The sequence below is a fragment of the Rana temporaria genome, chromosome 6 (assembly GCF_905171775.1).
Source record: "Rana temporaria chromosome 6, aRanTem1.1, whole genome shotgun sequence".
Taxonomy (NCBI): Eukaryota; Metazoa; Chordata; class Amphibia; order Anura; family Ranidae; genus Rana; species Rana temporaria.
The window spans coordinates 128,745,652-128,765,740 of NC_053494.1; the positions used below are offsets into that span (position 1 = coordinate 128,745,652).

Sequence of the window (20,089 nt, forward strand, 5' to 3'; positions counted from 1 at the left end):
AACATTAATGATCTGATCCTTTCACTGTGTATGCATTGTATTGTAGAACTAATCTTTATTCCTTTAGTCCATCCCCACTGTAACCTGACTATGTATTGTAAAATGGCCAGAAAGAAAAGCTAGTTACTAGGCTACCAATATTCTGAAAGAACTTTCTGTCTTTTTGTACCGAGATTAAATTTAATGTTTTTTGCGATTTATTTTGTATGATTACAGTAAACGCCTTAAAATGAACCGGCTACTTTTAAATGTTATATCATTGCTTTGTTATACTAAATATGTGAAGATATATACCCCCTCTGTACCAGGATTTACATAGTGTATATTTAGTTTACAGTTTATAAAAGTTTACATATTAACTTATTACATATATTTTTGTTGGCAAACTTTATATAACTATACTCTCTTCTGCTATGACATAAGGAGAAAAGTGTGCCTGTCTTAAATTATGCAGTGTGTAATCTATTTTTTTTTTTTTATATATGTATTGTGCATGGGAGAGAATATACATTGAAATATGCTTTATGCTTTCTTTAAGAAACGTTTTAATTTTTATGCCCTGTTTTTTTTATTATTTTTTTCCAGAGGATCGGTTTATGACCCCTTTGTCCCAAAGCTCAACTGGTTCTACTCACCTGCAGATACCAAGCCCCCCTGAGATTGTGACTGATCAGATGTTAACTGCTACTTTCAATTCAGCAGAAATGGACACTGCTAGCAGCAGTGAAGGTATTTCTACTCCAATTTGCTATTCATTAATAATAGACAACACTATTGAAAATATTAACACAAACTGCTGTTTCAATAGCAATCATTCCAAACATAGCTGTTGCTGAGCTGATGTCAACAGAGCAAATATTGGTTGGTTTAAATGTTAAAGGGGACCGGAGTTGGCTAAAAGGATAAATTCACCTTTGTAATAAAAATAAATGTACATCTTTTTATGCTGGTAAAATGTGCAGTATATATATATATATATATATATATATATATATATATATATATATATATATATATATATATGTGTGTGTGTGTGTGTGTGTGTGTGTGTGTGTGTGTGTGTGTGTGTGTGTGTGTGTGTGTGTGTGTGTGTGTGTGTGTGTGTGTGTGTGTGTGTGTGTGTGTGTGTGTGTGTGTGTGTGTGTGTGTGTGTTTTTAATATATTATATGATATATATTATAAAATATTTTTTAATGGGAGCCTGTAAACCATTGCATCACCATCGATCAGCAGATCACAGGGGCAATGCAAGGTTCTTGCAGTATCTTGGTGTAAACTGCCTGCTTGTACCTTGTACAAGCAGGCAGTTACACACATACGGGAAGCATTAATGAACTACCTAGAGTGCTCAACATTGACGTGGCCAGGTAGATTTAGCCCCTCAAGGCTGTGTTTTTTTTTTTTTTTTTAACTTGTGTGGGGGGTGAAGATTCCCTGCTTGCAGTCACAATGTGAGATTGGGGGGCTGCCTGCAGGGGCTGCCACATCTGTAACATGTTAAACCCTGAATATGGGTTTAACTTGGTGATCCTTTAAGCAGTGCCTAGGGTAAAAACCGTGTGGTCAGACCACAGTAACAGACATTTTGAAGGGTAAGAGCCATCTCTGTAATAGGTTGCCGAGCAGTAAAAGCAATTCGGCGGGTCTTGCTATTAATGCTCATTTTGGCATCGCTACACACTTCAACTGAAAGCCCCACGTGTGTGTGTGTGTATGTGTATATATATATATATATGGGTGTGTGTGTGTGTGTGTGTGTATATATGTATATATATATAATGTATGTGTGTATATTCTCTCTATCGATCCATTTTATCTATCTATTTTATATATATATAATATATTTTCGAGAGAGATCTCAATGAGAAATATGATTAGTAAATCAAGACTACTTCCATATCTTAGCAATGCTCTGCTTATGGTCTTTTTGCTTACGGTATGTCAAATTTAATAATAAAGTGTAGACTAGTGGTACCCGATCTCTATGGCAAGCAGAAGGGCACAGGGGCACACACAATGATCAATGCAAAACATTGTAAGTGATGCAGGCTAGGCATATGGAGTAATGTATATTGTATTCTTGGACCATGGGTAATATGCAACTACCTTAACCACTTAAGACCCGGACCAAAATGCAGGTAAAAGACCAGGCCCCTTTTTGCGATTCGGCACTGCGTCACTTTAACTGACAATTGCGCGGTCGTGCGACGTGGCTCCCAAACAAAATTGGCGTCCTTTTTTTTCCCACAAATAGAGCTTTATTTTGGTGGTGTTTGATCCCCTCTGCGGTTTTTATTTTTTGCACTATAAACAAAAATAGAGCGACAATTTTGAAAAATATATATATAAAAAAAAAAATTTCCTCAGTTTAGGCCGATATGTTTTCTTATACCCATTTTAGGTAAAAAAAATCGCAATAAGCAATTATCGATTTGGTTTGCGCAAAATTTATAGCGTTTACAAAATAGGGGATAGTTTTATTGCATTTTTATTATTTTTTTTTTTTACTACTAATGGCGGCGATCAGCGTTTTTTTCTTTTTTTTAGTGACTGCGACATTATGGTGGACACTTCGGACAATTTTGACACATTTTTGGGACCACTGACATTTTCACAGCAAAAAATGCATTAAAATGACAATTGCAGTTTGGGAGTAACCACAAGGGGGCGCTGAAGGGGTTAAGTGTGACCTCATTTGTGTTTCTAACTGTAGGGGGGTGTGGCTGTAGGTGTGATGTCATTGATTGTGTTTCCCTATAAGAGAACACACAATCAATGACGGCGCCACAGTGAAGAACGGGGAAGCTGTGTTTACACACAGCTCTCCCCGTTCTTCAGCTCCGGGGACCGATCACGGGACTCCAGCGGCGATCGGATCCCGCGGTCACGGAGCTTCAGACTGGGTCTCAGGCGAGCGCCCGTGACCCACGGCTGGGCACTTAAAGAGGACGTACCTGTACGTGCTTGTGCCCAGCCGTGCCATTCTGCCGATGTATATATGTGCAGGAGGCGGTTCTTAAGTGGTTAAGCAACTGTACTTGCCCCCTACTGTGTAGGGCTAGCCTGTAATGTTTGCTTCAGGCACTGGATCCTCTGTTAGTCGCTCACCTTTGCATGTGGTACAATGTGTGTAGTTGGCCTCGGAGTGGGTTATGCTCTATTTCTATGATTTCCAGACCCTGAAGATTCCTTCCAGGGTTTGCTGACTAGGAACCCTTTTCATTCCTTTTCACTCCATAACGGGCAGTACCCCACTGGGGATACCCTTACTTAGTAATGGCAGATCACAGGCACAAAAGTTCTTGGGGAAAAAATGGTCAAATAGCATGCTTTCTGGCCGTCTGCAGAAAGCATGTTATTCAGACCTCAGATGACATAATTTATGGCTGCAGGGGGGGTCCTTTAAGCTGTCTGAGATTTTTTTGCATAGGTTTCCTAACGTGTGTTTTTTTTTTTTTATTATTTATTTATTTGAGGACCTGTTGGCAGTTCTGTTTTGCTATGTTGTTGCTCAAGTATATTGCTTGGGTAAGTCCCATGGTCTAAGAATACAAGTCCTGTGTCCTGAACTGTACAAATCTAGGAATTTTGACCCGTGTCTTCATCAATCCTTACTGCTTGCTAAAAAAAAAATGGAGTTTCATGAAGCGGACAGGGCTATATGGTGTGTCCTGGAGCTGGCCCTAACTAGTTTTTTGATGGTGTCCAATCACCTGAATGTAGCGGACTATAACATGTGGCCTAAGAATGTCTGTTTGTCCTGTGATGTACTCCGATTATAAGAAATGTACAGGTAAACCAAAATTCCAATAGAAAAATGTATAGACAGCTAGTGATTTGGTGGAATGCAACCCACCTTATTTAACATTATTTAGATTGTTGCACCCCTAACCCACCTTTTATTAAAGGAGAAGTACAGCTAAAGCTTGTTTGGCTGTACTTCTCCTGTAGTTCACAGTTCATTTGGAAGCCCGCTGTCGGCTGATGTCAGTCAGTCCAGGCCTGTAAGCCTCTAAGTGAGCCGCTGACAGCCAGAGTCTGCTGCTCCCACCTCCTCCACAGCCCAGTGCTCCAGTGAGGCAGTCGCCATCTCTTTGCTCAGGGAGCTGTGAGAACCGAGTGATCGTCTGTGTTTGATCGCTTGGTTCCTCAGTGTTAGAGCCGACGGGGGGACAGCTAGACACCTTGGTAAGTGTAATTGATTGAGAAAAAAAATATATTCCCATACTAATTTTAGATATTTATATAGGGAAGTTTTTATTTTTTTTACATAATTTGATGCTACAACCCAATGTGCAAGCTTTTCAGAGCTGTGACAAATTAATCAAAAGCATTAATGTTGTTTTTTTTTTGTTTTGTTTTTTAGCTCTTTTGCAAGAGCAACATTGTAACTTTTATTTGTCATCTCAGACTATACATGCCTGGTGCCCAACCTTTAATTTCCTGCAGACTGTATCCTGCCAGTGAAGGGAAAAATATATTCTTTAGACTGACTCCCAGGAGTTAAAATGGTTTGCTATATTTATTTCACACTATTTTACTTTTTCCTGTGCTGTCCATCTTTTTCCATCCATTTTATCGTTTTATAATGGATCTTGCTCAAAAATATTACATGTGACACTTGTACTCTTTAAAGGGCATGATGAAGTACAAATGTAAAAGCATTGATTTGTAAAGGAGCTGTAATAGCAGTAATTTCCTGCAGTCCCATGTAATGTGTGCAGTCTATGAATATCCCCTGAATCAAGTTCCCAATCTCCAACAACTGCTATAGTATGCAATCTCTCTGATTATTTGTAGAACCACATTTTCTGAATATTATGTGCAACCCTTTAGTGATGTCAGGGGCTTCATTCGAGGCTCCTTGTATCAAGTGAGTTGACCACAATTACTATTCATCTTGGAGGCTGGGGGTATGGCAGAGCTGACTTGTGCCTGCAATTTCAGTATAGCTGAGTTCAGGGATTCCCAGGATACAGCTAGGAGCTCTAAAATTTACATACCTTTTTGGTACCTATGATGGGCACGTTTTTATTATTTTCATTTAGTATAGGCAGAATAAAAATGTAAGACTGAAAGACAAAAGCCACTTATGCGCTACCCAACTGCCAACACTAAATGTGCCCCCACATGTAAAACAATATCATGTGTTCAAAGTGTGGTGCTCAATCCAACATATTTGAGATAAACACTCAAATCTACAAAAATAGTCATAACATATTACAATTCGACGAATTAATCACATATGATTGCATTGTAATATGTATTTGTTATTATTTTTGAGCGGGTTTTATCTGGCATACACTGTATGTTGCACTGAGCGCTGTGCTTTGCTCTAATACTAGAATACAATTTTTCTTTTTAGAAATACATGCTGCTACTTTCACAGGCCCCAAGTTCAGAATAATTTCTCAAACATTTATGGATTAAAAAATGGGCATCTTGAATCCCCAGTGTGGAATATATTCTTGTCTTTGTTGTAGATGCTAAAAGAAGGTTCAGTCTTAATAGATACTACAATGCCTGAAGACCCCTTGCAGCACAGATTTGTCAGCAACTGATGTAATGATGAAACACTGAGGAAAAACTGTTTAAGATTAACCAGTGTAAATATATCTTCTGTTTAAGATCCATGCATTTGAATCCATCAGTTTATTTTGCTAGGAAATTATAACCGCACTTCTATTTAATCATTATCAATGAATTCAAATAAAAAAAGCGTAATTTGTAGAAATTCTCAATGGATGGTATGCTCAGCAATTCAGGTCACTCTGTACCTGTGGCGGCTTGTCGATTTACTTGCATACTATCCATAAGGAATTGTGTATTTTTATTGCATCTAAATTGTTCATATGAAAGTGCATCATTTCATCACAACACCAAGGCTGGTGCCCACAAATCCTCGGTCCTCATAGCAGTTGATAAGATTGTTGCCGTTCCTAAGGCTGGCCATACATCATGAAATTTTCTTATACAATTTTTCCTCAGATTTACCAAAACCATACAATATGAGGTCAAACCTAAACCATTTCAATTTGTATGCAAGCAGACAGGCCCTTGCAATTCATAGTTGAAGGTAAAGCTAAAAGAAAATTGAACAAGAAAATTGTATAATGTATGGTCAACCTTAAAGCGGGGTTCCGGGCATATATATATTTTTCTTGCAAGCTAAAATTAATCACATTCCTTTTTCTTCCTGGTTTTCAGGAAGAGGTGCATGCTGGGCGATTTTTAGGCACAGTAATGCCCAGAGACTCCTGGGAAATGAGTGTCATCATTTCCCAGGAGGCAATGGGGGTCTTAGGACAGGAAGTTTAACCACCTAGGACCAGGAACTAGGCAGATTACGAAATATGCCTAGTAACAGCCAGATAGAAGTGAGTAAATTATTATTTTTTGTTACATTAAAGACAAGCTGTTAATAGAAAGTTCATTTTTAGGGTGGAACTCCGCTTTAATGATAGTTCGGTACACAATAGGGACTTAAAAGAAGAATGGGAGTTGTTGTTTTTTCCCCCCATAATCACTTACCTAGGTGGATGCAGCATTAGAGCATTGCTGCATCTTTCCCTGGCTATCTCTGCACTGAAAACTGAGCCATCGAACACTGCCGATGGCTCGGTTCTCTCGTCTCCCAGAGCAGAGAGCTTCTGATTGTCCGCTGCTCCTCAACACTCAATGGAGCGCTCAGCTGTGGATGGGCAGTGAACAGCTGTCTCAGCAGCTTGCTGAGATGGCCATCAGTCCAGGCACCTGATGGATCCAAACTTCCAGAGTCGGGATAACGTGGGGGCCTTGGACTGATCTGTGTGACATAAGCAGAGAGCTCTCTGCAAAAAAACAAAACAAATTGTACTCCTGTGACCCTTGGGAGAAGCCTAGCCTAACAAGCTCAGGCTGGACTAATTTTAAATGCCAGTGGTGATAGAGATTGGAAGCAAATTACTGCAGCTTTATCCTGCTGATTAGAGACCGTCGCCTTCAAAGAATGTTATTTTTGGTGTGTTAAAGGGGTTGTTTTATAATCCAGTGATCAGACCACCATTTTCAAATTCTGGTGATGCGTATTGTTTTAGTATTGTATCGTTTGTACGTATATAGCGCTGACATATATATTATACTTTCACATAATGCCCTAAAGGAGCTTATAGTCTAAGGCAGTGGTCATCAACCCTGTCCTGCAGGGCCCACTAACAGGCCAGGTTTTATGTATTACCTTGGGGAGATGCAGTCTAGAATACTGCAATCACTGAGGAGCAAATGATATCAGCTGTGATGTATTTCAGTTATCTTGCAAACCTGGCCTGTTAGTGGGCCCTGCAGGACAAGGTTGATGACCACTGGTCTAAGGTGCTTAACTCGCATGAATACATACATCTGCCAATATATGCAACACTTTACATATATATTGTACTTTCACATTATGCCCTAAATGAGCTTACAGTCTAAGGTGCCTAACTCTGCCAATATGGGCAGGAACCAATTGCCATACCGGCATATCTTTGGAGTGTGGGAAGAGCTCTGACTTGTGCCTGCATTTTCAGTATAGAAGGTATATAGTATTTTCAGAAGATGCAGAGTACCCGGAGGAAACCCATAAAGGCACAGGGAGAACATGCAAACGCCTTGGCTTGGATTCGAACCAATGACCCCAGTGCTGCCAGGCAGAAATGATAGCCACTTGGCCACTGTGCTTTCACTGTGGTCTATTGATAACTGTTTGCACACGAGATTCACCCGGCTTTCACCCAAGATTCACATTTTTATAACTAGCTTTAACTGGTCAATTGTCTACATCCTGACATTTATAAATAGACTCCTTTCGTTTGCAAAACTTTTTTTTATTTTTATTTGTAGATGTGTTCGATGGGCATTTGTTAGGATCAACCGACAGTCAAGTGAAAGAGAAATCCACAATGAAAGCAATTTTTGCTAATCTGCTTCCTGGAAACAATTACAATCCGATTCCACTGCCTTTGTAAGTATTCTGATGCCTGCTAGGAAATGAAAGGGTTCAAAGGAAGTTATTCAGCCAGGTGCACACCAATAGGGGCACCTGTACACTTCAAGCTGTGGTTGTCATGTAGTAATAGCATCTCTTACAGCTAATGTATATGTTAACTACTTGTAGAGCAGACATAGGGTGTTTAAAACTAGCATCTGTACTTCACATTGGTAAAGGGATCGTCTTGTTGCAGATGTTTAAAGATTTTTATTTAGCTATAAACTGCTGTCTGGGCAGTTGCCATTTACTAAAGTTAGGCTGACCATAGGTGGTTCGAATCTCGGGCGGTTCAGCATGAACCGCCTGAGATTCAAACAGTGTATGGGCAGGCTGAATGTACCAAGCTAATCAATCAACTTGGGTACAACCAGCCTGCCAGATTCACTTGCGATTATCTCTAGCGGCTACTATAGATGGCTTCCCCCACCTTGAACAGACAATTGCTCAGCAGGAGGGATTCCCCTGTCAGCACTGTCTGTTGATGGGGGAATTGTGCGATTTTTCTTGCCTGTAATTGCAGGAAAGAAATTTGCACCATTCTTTCTGTCTTGTGTGCTCTAAGTTCTTCCTTCTTCCCCTATGTCCTTTTTAAAGTGGTAGTAAACCCGCTGACTTTTTTTTTCTTTACGCCTGTAAGGGAAAAGGCATAATGAGCTAGTATGCACTGCATACTAGCTCATTGTGAAATACTTACCTTAGAACAAGGCATCAGTGTCCCTCCCGGTCCATGCCGAGGCAGCTGACATTTTCGCCTCGGCGTGTCTTCCGGGTATCGTGGCTCCAGTGCTGTGAGTGGCTGGAGCCACGATGTCGTCACTCCCTTGCATGCGCGTGGGAGACTTATTTTCGGCAAGGTCCGGTGGCTGCCGGGCCTTAAGCCAAAAATCCCCTGCATTCAGCGGCGCATTGTGAGGGGAATATCTCCTAAACCGTAAAGGTTTAGGGGATATCTTTGTTACCTACAGGTAAGCCTTATTATAGGCTTACCTGTAGGTAAAAGTAAAAAAAAAAAAATAACTTTACTACCACTTTAACTTGAACATATTTGACCTTATCTCAGATCTCAACAAAGTCGCATACATTGTGTTCAGTTTCCATCTGCTAGCCTTGCTCTTAAAACCTACTGTTTCAAGGTGCTGATTGACAATGGCTTTAATGATGGAGTTTAATGTTTTATGTTTGGTTGTAAAACATCGGACAATTTTACTGCCTTTTCATTTAGTGCCAAGTGTATGTGAAATGCATTAGATTGAGGTTCTCCTTTTCTTTCAGAATTTATGCCATAAAAATGCCTGTAGTGTGTTTCAGTTTACTCAGTTGTTGTCTGCACCTTCAGAAGATTAATGAGCTGATGAATTATGGTTTATTCTGCCCTTTCTTGCTTTGCTGCAGTGATCCAGATAAACACTATTTAATGTACGAGCATGAGCGAGTCCCTATAGCCGTGTGTGAGAAGGAACCAAGTTCTATCATAGCCTTTGCTCTCAGGTATGCTACAATTATTGATTTTACTTGGCAATTAAAAATGAACTTAAATGATCAACACTGCATGTAGCAATGTAATTACGTTGGATTAATATTCCGCTGTCACGGTGTTCCTATTTTTAACTGAAGCATAGGTAGGTAGTCCATTTACATTTTAAATCCATATTAAATGGTTTAACTGTAATTTGCTCTTCTTTTACAAAGGCAGAATACCACGTGTGAGTGTGTATAATCTCATCCAGCAATCCTTCTCCATGGGGGTTTACTGCATCAGTCTGCCATATTCTTCAAAATTGTGTTTTCTTGTTTCAGTAACAGCTGAGCATACCTGGCAACAGAGCCCAGTATATGCAAATACACCTGGTAATCTTAATGCAGAGATTATTAATATGTTCATATAAAGAAACATCTGGGTAGCAGTGACCATAACGTGATTTCATTTAATGGAAACCGTAAACCCCAAACATACTGGAAAGATAAACACCCTTAACTTTAGGACAACACATTTTTCCAGGCTGAGGGCTACTCGCCAAGATTTAGACTAGGAGGGAATGCTGACATTAAGGCATACAGAACACAAATGTCAGGGCTTCAAATAAAAACAGTGGATAAATGACAGCCCCCTACCTTCCTCCCTCCATGCCCACTAACCAGCTAAACATAATGGTTGCGGGTTCTTAAATGTAGATTGATGGAGGCTTCACCCCTCTGTTCTAAGACACAGGCTAGAGGGTTGTGACTGGTAGAAGTCCATCCACGCCATGTTAAAAAAACAAAACAAAAATAAGAACCAAGATTAAATTTCAAATATATATTTGCTGATTTTAAAAGTGTTTATTATTTGATACATGTGACCAAAAGCAGAGAACTAGATGCTCCTCCTGCCTATGTTTTCCTGCAGACAGGCTGGGAAAGATCTGGGTCATGTGACCGCTGTGTATTGATTAGGAAAAAGATACCGTAACTATATACTTGAGTATAAGCCAAGTTTTTCAGCACATTTTTTTTGTGCTGAAAATGCCCCCCTCGGCCTTTACTCGCGTCACCTTTTTGCGCCTGATCTCCCGAAATTTGGGGATCGGGTACCCCTCTACAAGTGTGCAAAGTTTGATGTCTGGGGGGCCTTCGGCTGGGGAGCACCACTTTTTTTCAAAGCCGGATACCCCTTCCATAGACGCCTATGTTAAACGTCAGTCTAGTCATGGGTGCAGTGAGGCATGGGCACAGTGAGGGATGGGTACAGTGAGGCATGCAGATGGACACCCTTGGCTTATACTCGAGTCAATACGTTTTCCAATTTTCTCGGCTTATATTCGGGTCCTCTTATACTCGAGTATATATGGTACTTGGATATTATTACAACTGGTTTCATCATCCCCATACAGAAAAAGGAGATTGTGTAAATTAAACAGTGTATGTTTAGTATCACTTTAAGTTTTTGTAGGTCCATAAAATATTGATCGGAATGTTATGTGGATAATTTTTTTGTACTCTTATGCCTGCTTAATCAACTTTAATGTACATATTTAGGACAAAATGTTCAAAGCCATTTACTATGTAAATTTGCTTTGTGACTACAAGAACAAACATTTAGTTGGGTACATTATGTGCTGTTGAGTTTTGGGAAGCAATTCTAATTGACTTTAAAAGTTTTTTTTATTTTTAAAGCTGTGTGTGTGTGTGTAATTTATAATATATATTTGTGATGTATGTGTATATCATTTTTATATATTTTTTCCCTTAGCTGTAAAGAATATAGAAATGCACTGGATGATTTGTCCAAAGCATCTGTAAAGAGCTGTGTGGAAGAAGCGTCTCTTCCTACCAGGTACGTTCATCATTTAAATGTTTGTCATCATTTTATATTCCCTTTTATAACCAGGAAGAAATGTATCGGGCCGAACTAAAGTATTTGTTTCATTCTTTGCATCTCTATGCAGTATATATGATGGAATGTGTGATGAGCCTAACATCTGCAGGAATTTGCTAAGCTGGCAGAATGTACAGGTCTTATTCCCAGTGGAAGCAATTATTACTTGTCATTAGTAGAGCAGAAGTGTTCTATTTATTTTTTATTTGAAACTGTATCATGAAAGGTTGGTTGCTCAAAAAACACGTGTTTAAAAATCTCAATGCACATATAAAAGAGGTTTGCATAATATGCTGGTATTGATCGCTTACTAGCACATTATGAAACGCTTACCTTGGATTGAAGCCCTCCAGCAGTGCGCTGTCACCACTGACTAGGCTTTCATCTTCCCCTGGTCTTCCTTACAGGTTCGCAAGCTCCGGCTGTGTGAGTGGCTGGGACCGTGATTACATTACTCCCATGCACGCACGCATGCGGGAGGCTTTGGCACAAAGCTCTGAATATCCGGCTTGGTATACCAGACCTCAAGTTTAGGAGATATTGACTGTACCTTCAGATGAGCCTTATTATAGGCTTACCTGTAGCTCCAGTCTTAGAAAACTTTACTACCGCTTGAATATTACATCATATTTTACCCTGTTGCAGTTTTTATTTTGAAGTTAAATTTGTGTATTTTCAATAAGGCTGAATTCACACTAGAACGGACAGCTGCTGGAGTGTTTTACCTCTGGCAGCTGTCCGTTCCGGACTGGGGTAAGGGGCAGGGAGGTGCGCCATTCAGCGCATTACGCCTATCACTATATGTGTAAATTCACCCTGAATGCATTAATGTATAATAGTTGTATGCAATATGTCTTAAGCATTGATCATTTAAAAATAAAATGGAAAATATTGAATGTGAATTATTTTTCTCAAGTGTTTTTATAATTTTTAACCATTCAGTGCTGGACCGTTTGGCTGCCAAATGACTGGGCCACTTTTTGCTATTCTGCACTGTGTCAATTTAACTGACAATTGCGCGCAACTGTTGTGCAACGTGGTTTCCAAACAAAATTTAAGCCCTTTTTTCCCCACAAATAGAGCTTTCTTTTGGTGGTATTTGATCATCTCTGCGGTTGATTTTTTTTGTGCTATAAACAAGAGCGACAATTAAAAAAAAAAAAAAAACACAATCGGCTAGTTTGACGTACGGCGGCGTATCTTTCTGCCGGCATAGCGCATCCCATTTGCACTACGCCATTTGCACTACACCGTAAGATAGTGAGGCAAGTACCGTATTCACAAAGCACTTGCCTCCTAAGTTACGTCGGCGTAGCGCAAATGGCCTGGAGTAACCCCGCCTAATTCAAAATAGGCAGATAGGGGGGCGTGTTGTATGGTAATGAATTCATGATTCATTACCATACATGTAAATGAAGCGCCGATTGTACGGCGCATGCGGGCGCATGCTCAGTATCACGTAGCAAATACTCCTTGCTTTAGACGTGAACGTAACCTACGCCCAGCCCCATTCTGAATCGGCTTACGCAAACGACGTCAACAACGTGAAATTCGACGGCTGTCCGACGTCCATACTTAACATTGGCTGCGCCATCTTTTTGGTGGTTTATCTTTACGCCTGAAAACGCCTTACGTAATTGGCGTATCTTGCATGCGACGGGCGAGCGTACGTTCGTGAATAGGCGGATCTACGTCATTTACATATTCTCGGCGTAAATCGACGTACACGCCCCTAGCGGCCAGCGTAAATATGCAACTAAGATACGACGGCGTAGGAGACTTACGCCGGTCGTATCTTGGCAACATTTAAGTGTATCTCAATTCGAGCATACCGCTTAAAGATACGACGGCGCGGATTCGGACTTACGGCGGCGTATCTACTGATACGCCGTTGTAAGTCTTTATGAATCTAGCTAAATATCTTTAACTTTTTGCTATAATAAATATCCCAAATTTTTTATTTTTTTAAAACAAATTTTTTCATCAGTTTAGGCCGAAACATATTTTTCTGCATATTTCTGGTAAAAAAATGCAATAAGCGTATATTGATGGTTTGCGCAAAAGTTATAGCGTCTACAAAATAGGGGGTAGTTTTATGGGGTTTGAAAGAAAAAGGTTCCCCAGTAGGGCTTTTAGGCAGCGATGTCAAAAAGTATATTGGATAGTTTCAGTATAAAAGATGATATTTAATTGCCGATATTATCGGATGTCACAGTGAATAATAATAAAAAATATTCAATATGTACAGAAAGAGTACAAAAGTAAAATATCACAATCCTTGATGCAGTACACATGGATAATTATACATATCGTTATATTCCAAGTTATTGTAGATGCCCGACACGTTTCGACCGTTTGGTCGGTCTCTTCAGGGGGGAACAAAGGTTCAAAATTAGAAAAAGAGAACATGTCAACATACATCACATTGAATCTACCATAGTGATATTTTTACCACTAAAACAAGGAATCAAGGATATTGGGAGCCGCTGGATGGTCCGGAGGGGCTTATGGCTGCCTCCATCCCCCCCCAAAGAGGTGAAAAGCCCATCCAAGAGGGCTTGCAAGGAGCCAGAATATGAACAATGACTCCACACAGACCAGTCATTAAATATAGCCACACCCACTGGGCTATATTTAATAACTGGTCTGTGTGGAGTCATTACCTGATCCCACACAGGCCAGGTTAAATGCCTTTGCATCCATGCTCTCTCTGCACCTTGTCCTCGCCTGTCGTGCATAATTGCAGTCAGGTTTCTACAATACACTATATAGAACCTCCTACCCATTCATCGCACTAGGTAACTATTCCATCATTGATGCATTTTCACTTTATAAATTTTATATTTCTCTACCCTTGTCACTGTCTGAATACACACCGGGATACACCAGGTATTCCCTCATTTTTCCCACACCCTCACTTCCCCTTTATTTCATGTATGTTTATACTCTTACACTTGCATCACTGGACTGCCCAATTGGCAATCATTCATTGTACTTTCTAAACACTTACACTAATAATTTATTCACACATCACCTTGTTTACTACTGCCCTACTCTAATTACTTCACTATATCCCCCACCTACTAACTAACCTTAATGGACCCCATTTGTTGCCCTGACTTTCATCATATATATTGGCAATTAGTACCTGCTTTAGCCCGCCTACCACTATATATACAGTCTAACTGTCACTTTGGCAGCTATGCTTTGAACAAATTTATTCAATTCTTCCCAACTAATTACAATATCGTGGCTGTTCTTTGCAGTCACCAGCTCCTCCACTACCTAGAGGATGTCCATATTCTGGCTCCTTGCAAGCCCTCTTGGATGGGCTTTTCACCCCTTTGGGGGGAATGGAGGCAGCCATAAACCCCTCCGGACCATCCAGCGGCTCCCAATATCCTTGATTCCTTGTTTTAGCGGTAAATAGATCACTATGGTAGATTCAATGTGATGTATGTTGACATGTTCTCTTTTTCTAATTTTGAACCTATGCAATTAATATTTTTAGAACCTTTGTCCCCCTGAAGAGACCGACCAAACGGTCGAAATGCGTTGGATATCTACATTGTACAATAACTTGGAATATAACGATATGTATAATTATCCATGTCTACTGCATCAAGGATTGTGATATTTAACTTTTGTACTCTTTCTGTATATATTGTATATTTTTTATTACTATTCACTGTGACATCCGATTAATATCGGCAATTAAATATCATCTTTTATACTGAAACTATCCAATATACTTTTTGACATCGCTGCCTAAAAGCCCTACTGGGGAATCTTATTATTTCATGCAACTTTGGGGCGAGCAGCTCTTCTCCAGTATGTGTCCTTTCCACATCGTGTTTTTTTATTTATTTTTTTAACTAGTAATCTGTAATTTTTTTTATCGTGACTGCGACTGTATGGTGGACACTTTTGACACATTTTTTGCGACCACTGTCATTTATACAGCGATCGGTGCTATAAAAATGCACTGATTACTGTAAAAATTACACTGGCAGTCAAGAGGTTAACCACTAGGGTTGATCAAGAGGTTACGTGTGTCCTAGGGAGTGATTCCAACTGTGAGGGGGCATGGCTTCGAGTGACACATCAGTGATCTCTGCTCCCAATCACAGGAAGCAGAGATCACTGTCCTGTCACTAGGAAGAACAGGGAAATGTTGTGTTTACATCTGCATCTCCCCGTTCTTCCTCTCCCGACCACAATCACGGGCCGCCCGGGAACATAGAGTGGGCACACTCACGAGGCACGGGGCTGGCACGCCCGCTGGGAGGCAAATTTAAAGGGAGGTACAGGTATGCCCATTTGCCTGCCCGTGCCATTCTGCCAACGTATATCGGCGTGCGGTGGTCAGGGAGCGGTTACAGAGCTCAATAGCTTAAACTGAAATTAACATACAAATGAATAAATTCAGAGCAGTGACTTCAATGGGATTTTGTCCAAGTTTCAGGCAGCACAGTGTGTCTGAAGCATAACACCCTCTGCTGTACTCTTACTTTAAAGTGGAGTTCCACCCATTTTTTTATGTTTGTCTGTGCTGCATGCTCTAATCTCATAGTGTTCAGAATGGACAATTTTTATTTAATTTGTTGCTTGTAAATACCTTTATTTTGTAGTCCTTCATTACTTCCTCCTCCTTATTTGCCTAGGCTATTTGCAAGGGTTTCTGGGATAGGCATCATGTTTCCCAGTAGTCCTTGCAAACCTGACTGAAACCTATTACATTGCTTGTGCACTGAGCATGTGCGAGATATGCAAAGCTGAAATCCAGGAAGTCATACAGTCTGGCTTCATGATGCCCACACTTAAGATGGCCACGGTCTATTTCTAGATTATAAACTATTTAAATGCTGTAACAACCTAACAAAACGGACCTTAGTTTACAGACTAACTTTACTAGAATACATTAAGCTTGTGTATTACAGGGGTATTTATATTTAAAAAGTGAAATTGTGGGTGCAACTCCCCTTTAAGATATAGACTTTATTGTATAGTGTTCTAGTAATCCCATGTTAAGGATGCATCATAGGTATTTAACCAGAGAGGAATGACCCAACACAGAAGGGGAAAAGTATGGAGGAATCATATTGGACTTCCAGCACCTCCTAAATGATTTGAAAAGGTCTAAATCGCAACCAAATTATATAAGTGAAGACAGTCTTTTTTTTTTTTTGGTTTGGATTGGCAGTCATTGCAACATCCATTATATTAAAAGAACACAATACACCAATTAGTGTTGAATCAAAATGAAGCATGTAGAACATTGCGTTTTTTCAAAGTACATTGGGAGAAACTTCTGCACACTGGTCATTTTTCTTTATCGTTACATCACGGGACACAGAGCGGCATTCATTACTATATGGGTTATATGGAGTACCTTCAGGTGTAGACACTGGCAATCTTCAAACAGGAAATGCCCCTCCCTATATAACCCCCTCCCATAGGAGGAGTACCTCAGTTTTTACGCCAGTGTCTTAGGTGTTAGTCATGGTTTAGCTTGCCTCCGCATCCTTGGGATTAGGTGAGCTACCGGTTCTGTCCAAAAAAGCCTGCGCGCTAAAGTGGTCAGTAACCGGACCCCAAACCCTTGGGGTATAGCCCATAATGCTTTCTTTTTAAGAGAGCTGGACCCTGGGCCCAGAACTTAGAAACCTTTGGGGCGCCTAATGTTTTCTGTTTGCCAGGGTGCTGTATGGGCCCAGGACAGTGGATCCTTCATGGAAGAAGAAGGTTCCCAGGGCCTGAAGGTCTAGACATCCCCACGGAGATGGGGGAAGATTGGACCTCTTGCTTGGCAAAGTCCTGCGGCATGGAGCAGGTAAGTAAGGGGAAAAACCTGCGGGGCTTGGCTCTTAGCAAGTTTTTTCTGGGAGGTCACAGGGGACATGCCTAAAGGTTATGCATTGCATCTGGCAAACCAGTCACATATCATGAAGATAGGATGGCTCTATATGTTATAGTTCCCCATAAAAAGTGACCTCCCTGGTAGTGTTGTAAAAGCTGTGAGTGGGGCCTTTTATGTACAAGTGTATGTGTGTGTCAGAGAGCTATGCTTACCTGCAAGCCTCCAGGCGATGCTCTATCCAGTCCTCTCCCTCATGCCTGCAAGGCAGGCAAAACGCTGACCTCCTCGTGTGTTCACAGGCCTGCGGCTGCAGGAACAGAGAGGCCCTTCCTCCCAACCCCCCGTCGCGGGCGCGCGCGCGGTGCGCGTGCACGTGTTATAGACGCATTTGGCGCCGTTTTAGCTGGGGGGGAAGGGCGGGTCAGTGGTTTAAAGGAAGGGGCGGCCCTTCCTTAGATGCCACAGCTCATTCATTTCTCTGGCTTAAGGGAGGAAGGACTGGAGGGAAGCACGGGCGCTGAGGACACACAGTGGCCAGAAAGAATACTACAGTCTTCAGAAGATTGTGGTTTAGCCTAGGAATAGGCTGGTTTTCTTTTCCATCTCATAGTCTTTTCTTTGGCAATACTACTCAGGGGGATAGAATGTTTTTTCTTGCCTAGATTGAAAAAAAAAAAAAAAAAAAGAAGAAAAGTTTTTCTTTGAAAAAAAAAAAAAAAAAAAAGGTGTCATCTAGGGTAGAGGAAACATTTTTTATTCCCCAAACAGGTGTTTGGGCATTTAACTATTATAAGTCCCAGGTACCAATAAGTAGCAGGTGTACCTCGGTATTGTACTATGGCATCAAGATCAGAGGGTACAAAAGGTGGGGATTCCCCCGCAGAGTCTGAGGTCTCGGATAGAGCTATGCCGCTGCTTTCCCCACAGGGAGCCGTTGGGCCATCGGGGTCTGGGGCTAGAGCTGACGCGAGTCAACCCAACCCTAAGGTGGTCACGGAAGAGGTGTTACTCGCCTCTTTAAATGAGATGCGGAGAAGCATGGGAGAAATGATAGCCGCAGCCATGCGGGGTAGTAAGCGGAATAGATCTCCGTCACCCGTGCGCGGACCCTCGGAAGAGGAGGTCCTTTCCTCTGGGGAATTGGACGACCTCTTGGACAGAGACCAAGTAGGTTCAGGGATCGAAGATCCGGATACAGAGGAGTCTGGGGCAGTCTCCCTGAGGGAGAGCTGGTGGATTCAGGGCTTGACGGACTTGGTCCATAAGGCATTCAACCTGCCTGTACCAGATCTCCAGGTATCGACGGTTTCAGCTTTGGGCTCACTGAGGGCGCCTCAAAGCAGGGCTGTGTTTCCGATCCATCCTCTCTTAGAGGGAGTCTTGTTCCAAGAGTGGAACAAACCAGACAAGGTTTTCTTTCCACCTAAGAAATTTTCTGTCTTATATCCTATGGAAGAAAAGTTTTCCAAGAAATGGGCTTCTCCTGCAGTAGACGCAGCCATCTCATGTGTTAACAAATCGTTAACATGTCCTGTAGAGAACGTACAGGTTTTCAAAGATCCAGTTGATAGACGCTTGGAAGCCCTACTTAAGAACTCCTTCACTTCTGCAGGGGCAGTAGTACAGCCAGCCGTGGCTGCGATTGGAGTCGCTCAAGCTTTATCGGATCAATTTAAACAAATGCTTGAACTTATTCCTGCCGAGCAGGCAGAAGAATTTTCGGATGTCCCTAAAGCCATATGTTTTACGGTAGACGCAATCAAGGATTCTATCCAACAAGCGTCACGTTTATCATTATCCCTTATCCATATGAGAAGACTCTTATGGTTAAAAAGCTGGGAGGCTGAGCCCCCATGCAAGAAGCTCCTGGCAGGGTTTCCCTTCCATGGAGGACGGCTCTTCGGAGAGGACTTAGATAAATACATTCAGACCATTTCAAACGGCAAGAGTACTCTCTTGCCAACTAAGAAGAGGGTTCAGGGGCCTGCGTTTAAACGACAGTCCTCCCCTGGGCAGGGGCCCTCTAATGCCAAGCAGTATCGACGGCCTCCTGCAAGAACAAACTTCGGCTTCAACAGCAGATCAAGAGGACAGGCTGTTAGGGGCAAGAGGCAGTGGTTTCGCAAGCCGGCAAAACCAGCCCCCAAGTCTACCTCATGAAGGGGCGCCCCCACCCACGAAGGTGGGGGGAAGGCAGCGACTCTTTTCGGAGATTTGGGAAGCCAGCATTCCCGACGAGTGGGTACGGTCTTCCGTGGCCACAGGCTACAAGCTAGAATTCCTAAGGTTTCCTCCTCCTCATTTCCAGGAGTCGAGGATTCCAAACGATCTGGAGAAAGGAGCCGCATTAAAGTCGGCTCTAGATCATCTACTTTCCCAGGAAGTGATAGTGGAGGTACCAGTCCTGGAACAGGGGCTGGGTTTCTACTCCAACCTATTCATCATCCCAAAGCCCAATGGAGATGTCAGGCCAATTTTGGACCTAAAGATGGTAAATGCATACTTAAAAATCCGCTCATTTCGGATGGAATCCGTGCGGTCAGCAGCTGCCACACTCCAAAAGGACGACTTCATGGCGTCCATAGACATAAAGGATGCCTACCTTCATGTTCCAATTTATCAGCCACATCAAAGATATCTACGCTTTATGGTGGCTTCGCGTCATTTCCAATTCGTGACACTTCCCTTTGGGTTGGCTACGGCCCCCCGGGTGTTCACGAAGGTTCTAGCTCCAATCCTAGCCAAGCTAAGGATCCAAGGGGTCACGATCCTAGCATACCTGGACGACCTCCTAGTCATAGACCACTCGTCTCCCGGCTTGGAACGAGCAGTGGCCCTCACGGTCCAATACCTCGAGAGGTTCGGCTG

General features: G+C 41.8%; 1 protein-coding gene across 2 annotated transcripts in view; it reads left to right on the forward strand.

The window, feature by feature from the left end:
* The window catches only part of LOC120943822 (1-phosphatidylinositol 3-phosphate 5-kinase-like), a 136,666-nt gene that overhangs the window by 20,392 nt on the left and 96,185 nt on the right, over positions 1–20,089 (forward strand). For both annotated transcript variants that reach the window (XM_040357371.1, XM_040357372.1), the window contains exons 3-6: positions 586–729; positions 7,859–7,979; positions 9,399–9,494; positions 11,236–11,319. In XM_040357371.1, coding sequence (XP_040213305.1) covers positions 586–729; positions 7,859–7,979; positions 9,399–9,494; positions 11,236–11,319 — 445 coding nt within the window. The remainder of the gene's footprint in view (positions 1–585; positions 730–7,858; positions 7,980–9,398; positions 9,495–11,235; positions 11,320–20,089) is intronic.